This window comes from Bos grunniens, chromosome X, assembly GCF_055505025.1.
Source record: "Bos grunniens cultivar Pamir isolate PY7600 chromosome X, Bosgru_T2T1.0, whole genome shotgun sequence".
In the NCBI taxonomy this organism is placed as follows: domain Eukaryota; kingdom Metazoa; phylum Chordata; class Mammalia; order Artiodactyla; family Bovidae; genus Bos; species Bos grunniens.
In genome coordinates, this window is record NC_141194.1 from 12,667,275 (window position 1) to 12,683,114 (window position 15,840).

The following is a 15,840-nucleotide window of genomic DNA, read 5'->3' on the forward strand; positions in this document are numbered from 1 at the left end:
ACAGGAGTCACTAGGACCCTGTTCCTATGGAGATCTCTGCCCTCCAGCTTTTCAGGACTGTCATGGAAAAAGCGAAGCCTAATTACCCATGCCTCGTCCATATCCCGTGCCTAGTCCATTTCTGGGAAGGGCACAGCGTGACGTGAGCACTACACTTGCTCCAGCGTCCTAGGGAGAAATCACCACAGCCTTTCCCACCCCTTGAAAAGCGCCATTCTCCAGGTGGGTCTAGATGTTTCCCTTCCTAGGTAGGGAGAAGATGCTTCTCTCGCGCAGAGTGGACGCGGAATGACTGTGGCTCTGGCCCTTTGGATTCTGCAGCGCGGGCGGAGCAGGTGACCATTCGCGGAGCAGGCTGCTCGCCGACTTAGTTACCTGGCTCAGCGCGGTGGAGCGGGGCGGGGCGGGGGCGGGGCCATGGTGCCATCCTAGGCCGGGATAGGTTCGTGCTGCGCCTGTCTCCATGTGCCGTGCGGCGGAGGCACAACTTTCAAGTCCGGGGGCGGGGCTGGCGCGCGCCGGGAGGAAGCGGTCGCGCGGCAGCTGCGGGGCGTGGGGGCGGTGGTGGCGGCGGCCAAGGCCGAGGCCGGAGCTGCGGAGGCTGTGGTGAAGGCGGCGGAGCCTTAGCCGGGAACGGTGCTCCGCCTGCCCCCCTTTCAGGCTCCATGGAGGCGGCGGCGGGCGGGCTCTGCGGTTCTGGACCGCCGCTGCTGCTGAGCGAGGGCGAGCAGCAGTGCTACTCCGAGCTCTTCGCGCGCTGCGCCGGCGCCTCAGGCGGGGGCCCGGGTCCCGGGCCCCCCGAGGCCGCCAGGGCTGCCCCCGGCGCGGCCACCGCAGCCGCTGGCCCGGTCGCCGACCTGTTCCGGGCGTCGCAGCTGCCCGCCGAGACGCTGCACCAGGTAGGTCTCCGCACCCCTGCCCTTGTGAGTCTGTGGGGACCATTTCTGCAGGGACAAGGGGGCGGGGTGGGGCGACAGGGCCGCCGACAGGCACCCGGAGGCCTCGGCCAGGTCGCGGAGAGTGGCTTCGCAGCCTAGAATGGCGGCGACGCCCTTGTTCCCCAGGGGACACCAGCCTCCTCCACAGCTCAGCGGTGCTGGGTGCGCTCCCATCTTCCTCCGTTGAGACAGATGGACACTCCCTCCTCTCCCCGGCCGTTTTTGGGGTCTTTGCAGCCTCCCAGACCCAAAGTTTGCCTTGTTCTGTAACTAGTGTTTGTTTCGGCTGGTGTCTGGAGTAACCTCTGCTTGCCGCTCCTGCACTTCCCTCTCCTGGGTGAGTGGGCGCTTGGATGCCTTGCAGGATTTGAACTTGAAGGGTGTGTGTGTGTGGCCGGCGGCCGACGACTGAATGTTGTCCGCTTTATATACTACTTGTAATATACACGAATTTACTGTATATTTGCGTACTAACGTATTTCTGCATATTAGCGTTAAACTGAAGAGCTTAATGACAAATTGCAGAACCGGGACACAGGGCTGCAAGAGGACATCTGTCAAGGCAGAGCTAAGGTTCCTATTTAGGACTAGACGTGGTTCCCAGACATTCACGGTGAGGGACAGTTGTAGTTTCCCATCTTACCATTATTTGGACTTGAAATAGAATTGCCAAGTAATGTGTGTCATAGCTACCTCCTTTTGGCTGCTCCATACCTGGAAAAGGAGGAGGGGGATGATGCACAGTAGATGCAGCTTTCCTTTTGTGCTTTCCGTGGAGCAGTAAGCATCTTTGTCTGTGTTTTGCTGTTACTAGCACTTCGTTGTGATAAGATTCTTAATACCAGGCCCCAAATCTGAAATGAAGTTTTTCTTAAAAGCTGCAGTCAGGTTTGACAGAAAACAACAAAATTCTGTAAAGCAATTATCCTTCAATAAAAAAATAAAAAGAAAAAAAAAGCTGGAGGCAGTTTGAAAGTTAACATCAATTGTATATTTAGAGTGGGGAGTGATATTTTAAAATCCAGTTCCAAAGGAGTACTGAGGGTTTTATGGTTCACTTGCAATATCATTGTTTGTAGATTTAAAAAAAATCATTTAAGACTGCATTTTATACTGCTGGAGCATGCGTATGTCGGTCTGTTTGAGCATAATTTTAGCCACTCTGTAATCTCTCACTTTTCAGAATTCAAGATTTCTGAAAATATAATTAGTATCCACAGACCTTAACATGGCTGTTTGTCTCTTAAGAAGTCTTTGCTTTGGAGACGGTTTGACTTCTGCTCTTGAGCAGTTGAACTTGACCAGGTAGAGGAAAAGTCAATATTTTAAAACATGAACCATGGCTATTACATGAGGCCCTCAGAATACTCCCAAGCATAATTTATTAAATGCTATTGCTACTTCTCAACTGAGAGAGGAATAAGTGACAGGCCACACAGCAAGTAAGTGACAGCTGGGCATCTGTTAAAAGGCTTATTTTGTTGTCAGTAATGCATGGAGTGTGATAAGAGATGGTAGGCATATTAAATCTGAATTATGTTGATTGACTTCTAAGGAGTTGGGGAGGGACCTTTCCTGGTGTTAGAACCCAGGGTGTTTAAGATTTAAAAAGAACTCAAGGCACAGTGCCTTTGTATGAATGAGATTATATTTTTGATGTCTAGTTGAAACCTTCTTCTTGCAAAAGATGCTGGCAAGAGGAGACATCCCTAGAATATTGCTTGTAATAAATCTCTACGAGCTTTAGAGCTCCCTTATGCAGCCCAGCAAAACAAAAGACTTCCTTCCCCCATTAACCTGTGTGCTCAGTCGTGTCTGACTCTTTGTGACCCCATGGACTGTAGCCCACCAGGCTCCCCTGTCTCCAGTGTCTCCTGTATTGGCAGGCAGGTTCTTTACCACTGAGCCATCTGGGAAGCCCAACCTAACACAGTGCAGTAATCCAGTATTCTTTGTACAGGTGAAAATGAACATCAAAGGCATCCTGGACAGAGTAATGTAATCAGAAGAGATTCAAACAAAGCCAGCAGCCATCTAATTTTTACTAACCACGTTGGTTGTGTGTGGTGTGGTGTGTCTGGGTGTGTGTATGTGCATGAGCACTCAGTTTATCTGGACTTTCACTACTCCATAAGTGTATCAGTCTTTAAAACAGATGAAGATGTTTTTAGCCTTTCCCTGTTAAACAGGAACTTGTAAGTTTAATTAAGTGGTCCAACAGGTATAACTGCCCCATTTGTGGAGGCACTAACTAGCCCTGGTAGTTTCTATGGTAACGGATTTTTTTTCTTTTTAATAGGCATACAACTAAGATTACTATAATGTTCCAGGAAGATTGAAAATCTTACCTGAAGTACATGTTCTATAAAAATACCTTATTTTTTCTCCTCCTTGAAATAAAAATAAATCACTACACCTGTTACTTTGTTATGTAAGTGAGTTATCTTAGGGATTTTTTTCAGTTGAAATACGTGTGTGTATATATATATACACACACATTATATATATATATATATATATTTTAACAGACTTTATCTTTTCAGAACAGTTTTAGGTTCACAGCAAAATTGAGGTTAAGGTACACAGAGTCCCCATATACACTCTGGCTCCACACATACCCAGCCCCCCATTATCAATACCCTCACCAGAGTGATACATTTTTTATAATTGATGAACCTGCATTGGCATATCATGATCACCCAAAGTCCGTAGTCTACATTATGTCTCATTCTTGGTGATTGTACATTCTTTGGTTTTGGACAAATGTGTAATGACACGTACCCACCATTCTAGTATCATACTGAGTAGTTTCACTGCCCTAAAAACCCTTTGTGCCCTACTTATTCATCCCTTGCTATTACACCCAACCCATGGCAATTACTGATCTTTTTACTCCGTAGTTTTGCCTTTTTCCAGAATGTCATGTAGTTCAAATCACACAGTGTGTAATCTTTTCAGATTGGCTTGTTTCATTTAGTAATACGCATTTAAGATTCCTCTGTGTCTTTTCATAGCTTGTTGGCTCATTTCTTATTTGTGTTGAATAATATTCTGTTGTCTGGATGTACCACAGTTTATCCATTCACATACTGGAGGACATCTTGGTTACTTTCAAGCTTTGGCAGTTATAGATAAAGTTGCTATAAGCATCTGTGTGCACTTAAGTTTTCAACCCCTTAGGGTAAATACCAATGAGCGTGATCGTTGGCTCATATGGTAGGAGTGTTAGTTTTGTAAGAAACTGTCAAACTCTCTTCCAAAGTGGCTGTACTATTTGCAGTTCCCCCAGGAATGAATGAGAGGTCCTTTTGCTCTACATCATCATCAGCATGGGGTGTTGTCAGTGTTGAGTTTCACCGTTCTAGAAGGTATGTAGTGGTATCTTGTTGATGTAATTTGCAATTCCCTAATGATATATGATGCTTAGGATCTTTCCATATGCTCATTTTCCATCTTGAATTGTATTTTAGTGTGTCATGATGTTGTTGTTCAGTTGCTAAGTTGTGTCCGACTCTTTGTGACCCCATGGACTGCTCCACACCAGGCCTCCCTGTCCCTCACCATCTCCCGGAGTTAGCCCAAGTTCATGTCTATTGCATCAGTAATGCCATCCAACCATTTCATCCTCTGCTGCCCTCTTCTCCTTTTGCCTTCAGTCTTTCCCAGCATCAGGGTCTTTTCCAATGAGTCAGTTGTTTGCATCAGGTGGCCAAGGTATTGGAGCTTCAGCATTAGTCCTTCCATTGAGTATTCAGGGTTGATTTCCCTTAGGATTGACTAGTTTGATCTCCTTCCTGTCCAAGGGACTGTCTAGAGTCTTCTCCACCACCACAATTTGAAAGCATCAGTTCTCTGGTGTTCAGCCTTCTTTATGGTCCACCTCTCACATCTGTACATGACTACTTGAAAAGACCATAGCTTTGACTATATGGACCTTTGTCAGCAAAGTGAAGAACAGAAAAGCTCATTTTCTGTTTTGAATTCTATTTTAATGTGTCATAATAGCCCACTTTAAAAGGCCTTTTGGTCTTTTTATAAGAGGTGCTGATTTATTTTAAAACAGGTTTCTAGTATGGGCTAGAAAAATGTTAGAGTAAAATTTTTAACTTACAAAAAGTAAATATGAATAAGAAACAGGTAAATGGTTTTAAATACTTGAGGACAAAGAATTACAAGTGTTAGAGTGATTGGTTTTTCAGGTTATGAAGTATTTCATTTGTATTGAATGGCCAGCATTTTACTAGAATGCATAGACTTGGACTGGATGTGTATTTGAGGTATTTTAGTTTCTTTTGAGCATCGGGCACTATTCTAGATGCTGAGGTTTCAGCTGTGAATCAACCACAGCCTCCCTGTCCTCATGGAGCTTACATTCCAATGCAGATGGTTTATATTATTTATTTTGGCCAAGAGGCTTGTGGGATATTAGTTCCCTGACGACCAGGGATCAAACCTGGGCCCTTGGCAGTGAAAGCCTGGAGTCCTAACCACTGGACCATCAGGGAATTCCTGCAGTGCAAATGTTTTTCATTTTCAGAATTTGAGTAAGAAAATATAACAGCTGGAACATAAGTATCCACCTGAAACTGGCAAGTTTTCTGTTTGATGTAATGAATTAACAAACTGTATACATATATTCTGAGAGCAGAAGGAGAAGAGGGCGTCAAAGGATGAGTTGGCTGGACAGCATCACTGATTCACTGGACATAAATTTGGGCAAACTTTGGGAGATGGGGGGTCGTGGACAGAGAGGCCTGGCGTGCTGCAGTCCATGGGGTCGCAAAGAGTCAGACATGACTGGGCGACTGAACAACATAGACTCCGTTATGATATTTATCCTTTAGGATGATGTCTTAGTCTTTAGGAATGTTGTGTATATTTCAGGTAGTCATCATAATGAGTTTTCATTTTTATGACAGTTAATTCCTTTCTTTGAGATAATGTATTTTTTATTAAGATATAATTGAAATATGATATACCATTTTCAGGTATATAAGATAATGATTCAATGTTTGTAGGTTTTGTTGAATGATCACTGATATCCATCAGCACACAGTTATAAAAAGTTTTTCCTTGTGATGAGAACTTTTGTAATTTACACTCAACACCTTTCAAATATACAGTACATTATCGAATATAGCCACTGTGCTGTACCTGACCCCCCAGGACTGACTTATTACACAACTGCAAGGTTGTGCCTTTTGAACGCCTTTACCCACTTCACCCACTGCCGTCTCTGGCAACCACCAAACTGTTCTCTTTACGAGGTCCGGTTTTTTGTTTGTTTGTTTTTATATTCCACATAAAATTGAGATCATGCATATGGTATTTGTTTTTCATTGACTTGCCAGTTAACTCTTAGGCTTTAAAGGAAATAGTTATAAAATACTGTTGATTCTGTATTATCAGGGGAAATCATTGAATGGGAAAAAAGCTTGTAAGTAATGTCTGATTGTTTGAGTGGCTTTGATTGAAGTAAAGAAGTAAAGGAAAGCTATGAGAAGTAGAGGATATTTTAAAAATTCCTGTACATAGACTCACCTTTGGGAAGAAGTCATATTTAAAGGTTTTCTTGAAATTCTTTGAAGCAACTGTTTAATCATTAAAAAAAAAAAAAGAAAAAAAAAACTAGGCAAAAGACAAAATTCCTGTGAACTTTTTCCAGTTGCTAGATTATTAGTTAGAGCTATTTTTTAATGTAAATAAAACAATTTTCTATTTTTACATCTTTATATCATATCCCTTTGTTACATATGCTTTAGGGAGATAGAGACCAGCAAGCTAAAACGGTAACCTAGAGTATGTGCTGTTTCAGATAAAGTGTTCTTTTTTTGTATAAGAATGAATGCCCGCAGGTTAAGGAAGTTCCAGAGCCAAACCATTGTTTGGTTAAAAGGAGGATATTTGCATAATAGTAACTTGTTAACTCTTACAAAAAACTTTTCAGGTGTGTAAAACTAGAACATTACCCAACAATAACTGTGTACCTCCTGCTGCTGTTGCTGCTACTAAGTCACTTCAGTCGTGTCCGACTCTGTGCGACCCCATAGATGGCAGCCCACAAGGCTCCCCTGTCCCTGGGATTCTCCAGGCAAGAACACTGGAGTGGGCTGCCATTGCCTTCTCCGTGTACCCCCTACTCAGCATAAAATGTAAAACAGCCTAATTAATGTGAAAGTTTCTTGTGACCCCTTCTCTGGTCCCATTCTCCTTCCTCCTCACCCCAGAGGTTACTACTGTCCTGAATTTGGTGTGCATGTTAGAAAAGTTTTTGTACTTTTATTGCATGTTTATGTGTGTGTGTGTGTGTGTGTGTGTGTGTATATATATAGTGTGTACACACATACACACATGTGTGTGTATACACACATACACACATGTGTGTGTATACACATACACACATGTGTGTATACACACATACACACATGTGTGTGTATACACATACACACATGTGTGTATACACACATACATGTGTGTATACGCACATACGTATATACACATACGTGTCACTAAAATGATAAATTGTTTTGTATGGCTTTTTAACTTAAAAGGAGTATAGTACTCTGTGTAACCTTCCGAAACTTGCTTTTCCTCTCGTTGTTTCTGAGGTTTGTCCTTGTTGACACATGTAGCTGCAGTTCATTTATGCTTCCTTTTAAAAAATCTTCATTACTTACTCGTACAATGACTCATTATTTTATGAGGCCTTTATGCCTATGGAAAGTAGGTGGCATTTTTCTTGGTTTATATAGAGTGTCTCAGTGTCTCATGATTAGGGGACTGTTCTAAACATGTACAAACATTAAAATGCCTTTATAGATATCAAAAAGCACACTTATATTCTTGAGAGTGTTAGAGGACCTTTGAGTTAATGGATTAGACTTTCATAGGCTTGCTTTTCTCTCATGTTTTAAAAAATGGAAACTCTCAGGCAAACAGACTAATACATTAAACTCCTCTGCACTTGCCACCCCTGCTCAACAACCATCAATACATGGTCAATTCCATTCCATCTGCATTCCTACTTTTGTTCTTTGCCCCCTCCTTTAACCTGAAGCAAGTCTCAGACATCATATGATTCATAGAATTTATCTTTGAGGGCACCTGGGAGTGGTCATAGGATATGGAAACATGTATGGGTTTAATACTGATGACTTATGGTTAAATGGCAAGAGTGCATGATGGTTTCGTATCATCGAGCTAGTCTTTAACGTAAAGTTGAGGAAACCAATAGGGAGATTGAAGAAGTAACAAAGTGAAGACTAGAAATACAAGATGGGTTTGAACATTGTCCTACTATCACACTCGTAACAGCCTTGCTTTAAGAATATAGAAAATTGGTTTTGATGAAGTCTTGAATCTTTTATTTTTTATGCTGTGCCATATGGCTTTAGGGATCTTAGTTAACCAACCAGGGATCAAACCTGGGCCCCTGGCAGTGGAAGTTGAGTCCTAACCACTGGACAACCAGGGAATTCCCTATAGTTGTTTTGGCAATTATTGGTAACTTTTAAAAGAGGGTTTGGTTCCTTAGCAGGTGTCTTCAAACTTGCTGTTTCCTGAAGGCAAAGTGTCTAGTATTTTGTATTTATATCATTCTTTGCTTTAGTACATGTCTGGGGCCTTTGAAAAGTGCTTAGGCCATCAAGGTGGAGCTCTCATGAATGGGGTTAGGGATGTATAAAAAAGGCTCCAGAGAGATCCCTAGCCTTTCCCACCGTGTAAGGACACGAGAAGTCACAAGAAGGGGACCCTGACCATAAGGTAGTCATGCTGGGTTGTTCAGAACTGAGCTGTTTCCTAGGGTGTGGGACTTCCCTCTTAGAACTGCTTTTGCTGTGTCCCATAAGTTTTGGACTGTTGTGCTTTCGTTTTCATTTGTCTCTAGGAATTTTTTGAATTGTCTCTTTGATAGAAATAGAATTTAAAAAATCATATTACAATTGTTTCAGGTATTTCAGTGATGATAAACAGTCAGCTGGCTGATTTTATCATTGTGTTAAAAAACACATGTACTTCCACCACAAACTTGCTTTTTAATATTTTGGTAGCTGTAGTTCTGTGTATTTTGTCTATAATCCTGTGTATTTTATTTTATTTTGGCCATGCCCCTCAGCTTGTGGGATCTTAATTCCTCAACCAAAGATCAGATCCAGGCTCTGTCAGTGAGAGTGCCAAGTCCTAATCACTGAACTATCAGGGGTTTCCCAATAATCATGTGTATTTTAAGTGTTTACTTTTATGCATTTAAGTTTATTCTGAGAAGAGGTCCATGAGGCTCCCCACAGGGGTCGAAGCACAAAAACTGTTAGGAAGCCCTGTGCAAAAGAATTAGGAGGTGTCTAGAAATTCCAGTTCTTCGTTGCTCATTGTTTCCAAAGTCAGAATGGTAGCAACACTGCTGCCAATTCTAGGTCAGGAATGAGATTCCATCAGGCTCTGTGGTCTACCCCCACCTCTAGTGCCCCATCTGTCCTGTAAGGGGGAAGGAAGCCCAGAGTGAATGGATGCTCAGCTGCTTCCTCTAGGCCCTCACTCTCAAGTCACTGCTGCAGGCCCGGCTTTGAGCCGTCTCTGCTCTTGACCTGTCTGTCTGGTGCTCTCTGTCTTGCTTCACTCCAGAGAACCCCTCTGGAGCACGGCTGTTTGGCCTGTTTTATTTACCTCTTATTATGTCTAATTCAGAGGCTGGCTGGAACATGGACTTGTAGGAAAAAGTGATTTTTACAGATTGGAGAAACTCAACTATCCTACTAATCTAATTTAGGACCAAGAGAGGCCATTAATATTAGGCTAGTAGTAAATGTTTGCTTTGACTTAATTCACTTGTAACACTTTGCCCTTGGTTTACAGAAAAATATCTTTGTTCAGCCTCCTGGGGATAATTAAGTGTTTTACCTGTGTTAATTTCCTGACTAATTGAAGTAAATCCCATAAATGCCAGCAATTAAGAATTGTTTTTGTTTTTTTAAAAGCAGGTTTTCTTAAATGTGTAATGTTTGCCCCTGATGCTTTCAAAAGAACATATTTAATAGAATGATCTCTTTGTTTCTTGCTTAGTTCAGGATCAGCCTTGAGAAAAACAGGTGATTATACATAAACAGCTTTTTGCCCCTGAAGATGTTTGGTGTACTAGCCTTTTGAGTTTGTTTTTTCTTTAGGATCTCTTTAAAATTATTTTAAAATGTTTGGACTCCTATCCTTTGCATACGCTCTGCAGTCTGGTAGTTTTATCATCCTGTTACTGAGAGATGGCAGTGGAAGTGAAGTGCATGAAATTCAGCACATGGATGTTTTAGCTTCTTTTAATTTACTGTTTGTTCTAGATCAGAGTTTCTCCATCTCAGCACCACTGGTGGGGCCAGGTCATCCTTTGCAGTGACACTGTCCTATGTATTGTAGGATGTCTAGCGGCATTCCTGGGCTCTGCTCACTAGATGCTAGCATCTATCCCTTCCCCAGTTGTTACAACCAAAAATGTTTGCAGACATTGCCAGGGGGCAGAATCTACTCTGGTTGTAGATACGTGGTGTCTGCATATATACAATCATGGTAACAGCTTCCACTTATTAACTGATCACCATGTAGTTTACCTTGTCCTATAACTTGTAGAGGACTTCCCAGGTGACGCAGTAGTAAAGAATCTTCCTGCCAATGCAGGAGACGTGGGTTCTATCCCTGGGTCAGGAAGATCTCCTGGGGAAGGAAATGGCAACCCGCTCTAGTATTCTTGCCTCGGAAGTCCTATGGACAGAGAAGCCTGGTGGGCTACAGTCCATGGGGTCACAAAGAGTTGGGCATGACTGAGCACACACATAACTTGTAGAGGCTCATGTCATTTAACTCCAAGCCACAAGATTGATATTATCATCCCCAGTTTGAAGAAAACAAAACAGAGGTGCAGAGGTTTAGTAACTTGCCCAAGGTCGTGCAAATAAGTGACTCATTAATTTATTTGAATTGGAATTCAGTCTTTGTTTTTATTTATTTATTTATTTGCCATGCTGCGCATCTTGCGGGATCTTAGTTCCTTGACCAGGGATTGAACCCAGGCCTTTGGCAGTGAGATCATGGAGTCCTAACCACTGGACCACCAGGGAATTACCAGTCTTTGTTTTTATTTTTAAATTATTAAAACATTTTATTTTATTGAAATATAGTTGATTTACAGTGTCATGTTATGGAATTGTTTTTATTAGAGACAAACTAAAAAGGAAAGGGTGTTTCCTGATGACCTCTCAGTGGCTATTGTTTCCATGACAGTTCTGTGTAAGTGTAGGAGTTATTGCTCGAAGGGGTGATTCTCTGGGTGCGTGTCTGAGGACGGTTTGGACCATTTCTGAGGTGTTTCTGTGGTAGGGTGAAGTAGAACATGGGACTGTCTAAGGGCCAAGCCAGTTCAACTTTGAGGCCAAGAAAGCCATCAGAAATTGGGATCATCAGCAGCCTTCAGGCACGGTGTGCCCAGGGGGTTTACTGAGAGCAGGAACGCTGAGGCGTGGAGCAGCCACTGTGGCAGTTGGCCTCTGTTGATGCTGGAGCTGTGAAGGGTGCTTTGCCTACATGAACAGTAGTCTGGAAGGCCATGAATGTCCTTGGCAGTGAGGGGGTGGAGGCTGAGGGATAAATGTGGCCGGCTCTGTCCCCTGCTGGCTGCCGTTCTCCAGAAGCATGGGAGCCTGCATGTAGAAGCTCACAGAGGCCCCCCTCTTGGATAGAGTGTGGGCCAACGGGCTGGGGGTGACTCTGGGTGACAGACGGAGGGCCAGCTCAGGGTGCAATCTGGGCTGAAACCCAGCACTCTGGATCCTTAGACGAAACGGACATGGCTGGTTTGAGGTGAGAGAGGCCGCCTGTGTTTGGTGGGCCTTGTGGGCCTGCAGCCCTGCCCTCTAGGAGGGCTGAGAGGGCTTCTTCCCACTTCTTGTGGGAGGCCTTGAGGCTATAGGGGGTGTACATATGGGAGTTTTTTGATCAGAGTGGGGCAGTCATTTCCGCGGATTGCAGTGTTTTTTCTTGTTCAGGGCACTGGGAAACATATAGCCATGAGTTTCTGTGAGCACTGGCTGTACATGGTGGGAAAGGGCACCCTGGGACTGGAGTTAATTCAGGGGAGTAGAAAGTGGGGAACACATGTATACCTGTGGCAGACTCATTTTGATATATGGCAAAACCAATACAATATTGTAAAGTTAAAAAATAAAATAAAATAATAAAAAAAAGAAAGTGTATTATAACATTTAGGCATATGACTTTATGTTATATTAGCTTTTTTCTTTTTTCTGAAGGATAGGATTCCTATAGGGATTCTTCTTTGTCCCCAAATAGCTCTGTGTGTGTATGTGAGTGTGTGTGCTTGTATGTGTGTGTGTATACATTGCTCAAACTTAACAAGGCCCTGTTGAGCAAACCAGGGCTCATAAAAACCTAGAATCCTCCTCATATACTGCATAGTAAACTCAAATGCAAAGAAATAGCTTCATTCTCATTTGCATTCTTTATGGGCTAGCATATCTTCTGGAAAACTTGTTGCCATGGCAATGGGATATTATCTACTCAGTCGTGTACTACATAAAAATAGCCCTTTGTGTTCAAGGGTGATGTTGGTGACAGGTGGTTTGGTGAATGTTTAGCAGGGTGCTTTGTCAGCATTCCATTGTTTACGATTGTGAAATAGAAATGAGCATTGGTTTGTTTTACTGTCTCAAAATGTGATTTTATCTGTAAAGGGCAGATGGTGGTGCTCTGTTTAATTGTGAGTTATAAGTCTTCCTTCGCAGGTCAGGTAAATATGATGATTGAAGCCACCTCTCATGGTGAAAAGGAAGTGGCTTCTCTTTCTGTTGGTGCTAGAGGGTGTGCAACACAGGAATGAGTCTGGAGTAAATAGTATAATTCTCTCACTCTTCAACAAATGGTTCTTCCTAAGTGCCATGTTCTTATAAACCCAAAAGTAGCAAGTGATCAGGTGGACTAGATGAGCTCTGAGCTGTTGGTCAAAAACTCATTTCTTGCAGGTTCTTAAATGGAACAGATTTTTGATGAACATGAGTTTCCCCTGCTCGTTTTAGCATTGGTCTCATGTGTAGCTAAGGAAGAATTCTTGACCCTACATTTGATCTTTATTTTAAAAAATCCTTTGGGCAGTTTAGTAGAGTGGTAACTCTCAAACATTTGTCATCCTCTCACCTTATTTCTAGAAATTTGTCTTGCATGTAAATAGCAGGTTTCTAGTGCTGAAATAAACTTTACTCTAGTTTTGAGAATTTTAGACTCTCTTAAGAAATACTATGGCTTGGAGTTTTAGACTTGAAAGTTAATGCTGAAATTCTGATATACATTGTACTACTGCAGAAATGGAATCATTATCCCCTTGTGTTGAATATTTTCTCTTGGAGTCAGTATGAATATTTTTTTGCTGATAATATCAGAAATAGTTGTTAAGTGGCTTGCTGGGTACCCAGTACTGCTCGTAGAATTTTTTTTTGGTGTTAACTCACTTAATTCCCATAAACATTCTGAAAGGTTTTTGTCACTATTTTCCAGATGCAGCATACTTGTTAGTATGCTTTTTGGTTTCTGGTGAGTAAGTACTGTGCCATGGAAGACTTGATTGCTCCTTCTTGCTTACCAGTGTGTTGATGTGTTTCTGATAACTGAAAGCATTTTTCTGCCAGGGGATGGCCAAACACAGCCTGTGGGCCAAATCTGTCCTGTTACCTATATTTTTTTGTATGACTTATGAGCTAAGAATGGTTTGTAACTTTTTAAAGGGTTGAGAAAAAGTAAAAAGAATATTTCATGACACTTGCAAAATTATATGAAACTCAAATTTCAGTTTCTGTAAACAGTTTCCCTTAGCACACAATCACACTTCGATGTGTACGTATTGTCCATGGCTTATCTACCCTAGACTGGAGGGCTGAGTAGTTGTAACAGAGGCTGTATAGCCCATAGGACCTAGAGTATTTACTGAAGTTTGCAACACCTATTGTATATTCTTCTACATCTAGAATGGGAGATTGTAATGAATACTAAAAGCAGAATGGATTTATGTATAGGTTATCTTTTGGTATGTATTATATGTTCCTCTCTTCCACTTTTTACTGCTTTTACAAGCTGAGTTTCATGTGCTATGGCATATCTCAAATATACTCAGTTTCAACTCTCTTTCTATACCCATATTGGTTTTTATCATAACAGATATTCATAACCCTTCCCAAATCTGGAAGCCTAATGAATTTTATCATTTTATTAGTTAATATGGTTTCCTCACTAGGTCAGTAATTGTAACTCCCCCTGCTCTATTTACTTCCAACTATATTGCTTTCTACTTTTGGGCTTTCACCCAACATATAAACATTTGATACTTTAATAATCCTAAGTAAATCACCTGTGCTAATTGTGCTATTTTAGTTTAGTAAATCCTCTATATGATCAAGATTACATCTTCTACATTCATCCTATTGAATTTAATATACTCAACATAATCAACTTTGGAACATTTGTGCGATTATTTAAAAACTATGTTTTCTCCTTTTTTCTTGTTTCCCCACTTTTTAAATAACAGCTTTATTGAGATATAATTCACATACCATACAACTTACCCATTTAAAGTATACAGTTTAGTTTTTAGTATATTCACTGTCTAGTTCGAGAATTTTTTCTTTGTTTTTGAAGAATAGTTGGTTTGCAATATTGTGTTTCAGGTATATAGCAAAGTAATTCAGTTATTATATATATGTGTGTGTGTGTGTACCTGTATGTATATATATGTACTTTTTCAAATTTTTTTCCATTATAGGTTATTACATGTTACTGAATATAGTTTCCTGTGCTATACAGTAAATACTTATTATTTATCTGTATATTTTATTTTTTTTGTCTCACTGCATGGCTTGTGGGATCTTAGTTCCTCAACCAGAGATTAAACCCATGCCTTCAACAGTGAAGCATGAAGTCCTAACCACTGGACTGCCAAGGAATTCCCTATCTATTTTATATATAGCAGTGTATATCTGTTAACTCCAAAGTCCTCATTTATCTTTCCCTATCCCCTTTCCCCTTTGGTAGCCATAAGTTTGTTTTCTATGTCTTTGAGCCTGCTTCTATTTTGTAAATAAGTTCATATGTATTATTTTTCAGATTCCATGATAAGTGATGTCATATGGTATTTGTCTGACTTCATTTAGTATGAAAATCTCTAGGTCCATCCATGTTGCTGCAAATGCCCTTATTTCCTTCTTTTTATGACTAATACTCCATTGTATATATGTACCACATCTTCTTTATCCATTCCTCTTTTGATAGACATTTAGTTTGCTTTCTTGTGTTGGCTATTGTAAATAGTGCTGCAGTGAGCATTGGGGTGCATGTGTCTTTTCAAATAGAGTTTTCACCTTTTCTGGATATATGCATAGGAGTAGGATTGTTGGATCATATGGTAACTCTGTTTTTAGTTTTTCAAGGAAACCTCCATACTGTTCTCCATAGTGGCTACACCAATTTACATTCCAACCAACAAGTTTAGGAGCGTTCCGTTTTCTTCACACCCTGTTTCCAAAATATTTTTACCACCTCCAAAAGAAACCCTGTAACCACTAGCAGTCACCCCCAGTCCCAGTATACCTAGGCCACCACTGTTTTCAGTGTTCATGTTGTAGTATGTACCAGTACTTTTTATGGCCCAGTAATATTCTTTTGTATGGACATGCCACATTTTATTTATCCAATCTTCAATTGATGGACATTTAGGTCATTTCCACTGTTTGACTATTATGAATAATACTGTTATGAGCATTTTGGTACACGTTTTTGTGTAGATATATGTTTTCATTTCTCTTGGTTAATTACCTAGGAGTGGAATTGCTAGATCACACAGTAACTCTATGTTCAATCTTTT

The 15,840-nt window shown here is 41.2% G+C and overlaps 1 protein-coding gene across 28 annotated transcripts in view; it reads left to right on the top strand.

Annotated features, from left to right (window-relative positions):
• Positions 1–431: 431 nt before the first annotated feature.
• Positions 432–15,840, top strand: part of REPS2 (RALBP1 associated Eps domain containing 2) — a 246,625-nt gene continuing 231,216 nt past the window's right edge. For 25 of the 28 annotated variants that reach the window (XR_015158496.1, XR_015158495.1, XR_015158497.1 and 22 more), the window contains exon 1: positions 518–899. Coding sequence is in view for 23 of the 28 variants with exons in the window: in XM_086386765.1 (XP_086242891.1) it covers positions 666–899 (234 nt within the window). In the remaining 5 variants the exon portion in view is untranslated. Of the gene's footprint in view, positions 900–15,840 lie in introns of all 28 variants that reach the window. The other 3 variants (XM_086386766.1, XM_086386780.1, XM_086386775.1) reach the window with 3 other exon arrangements.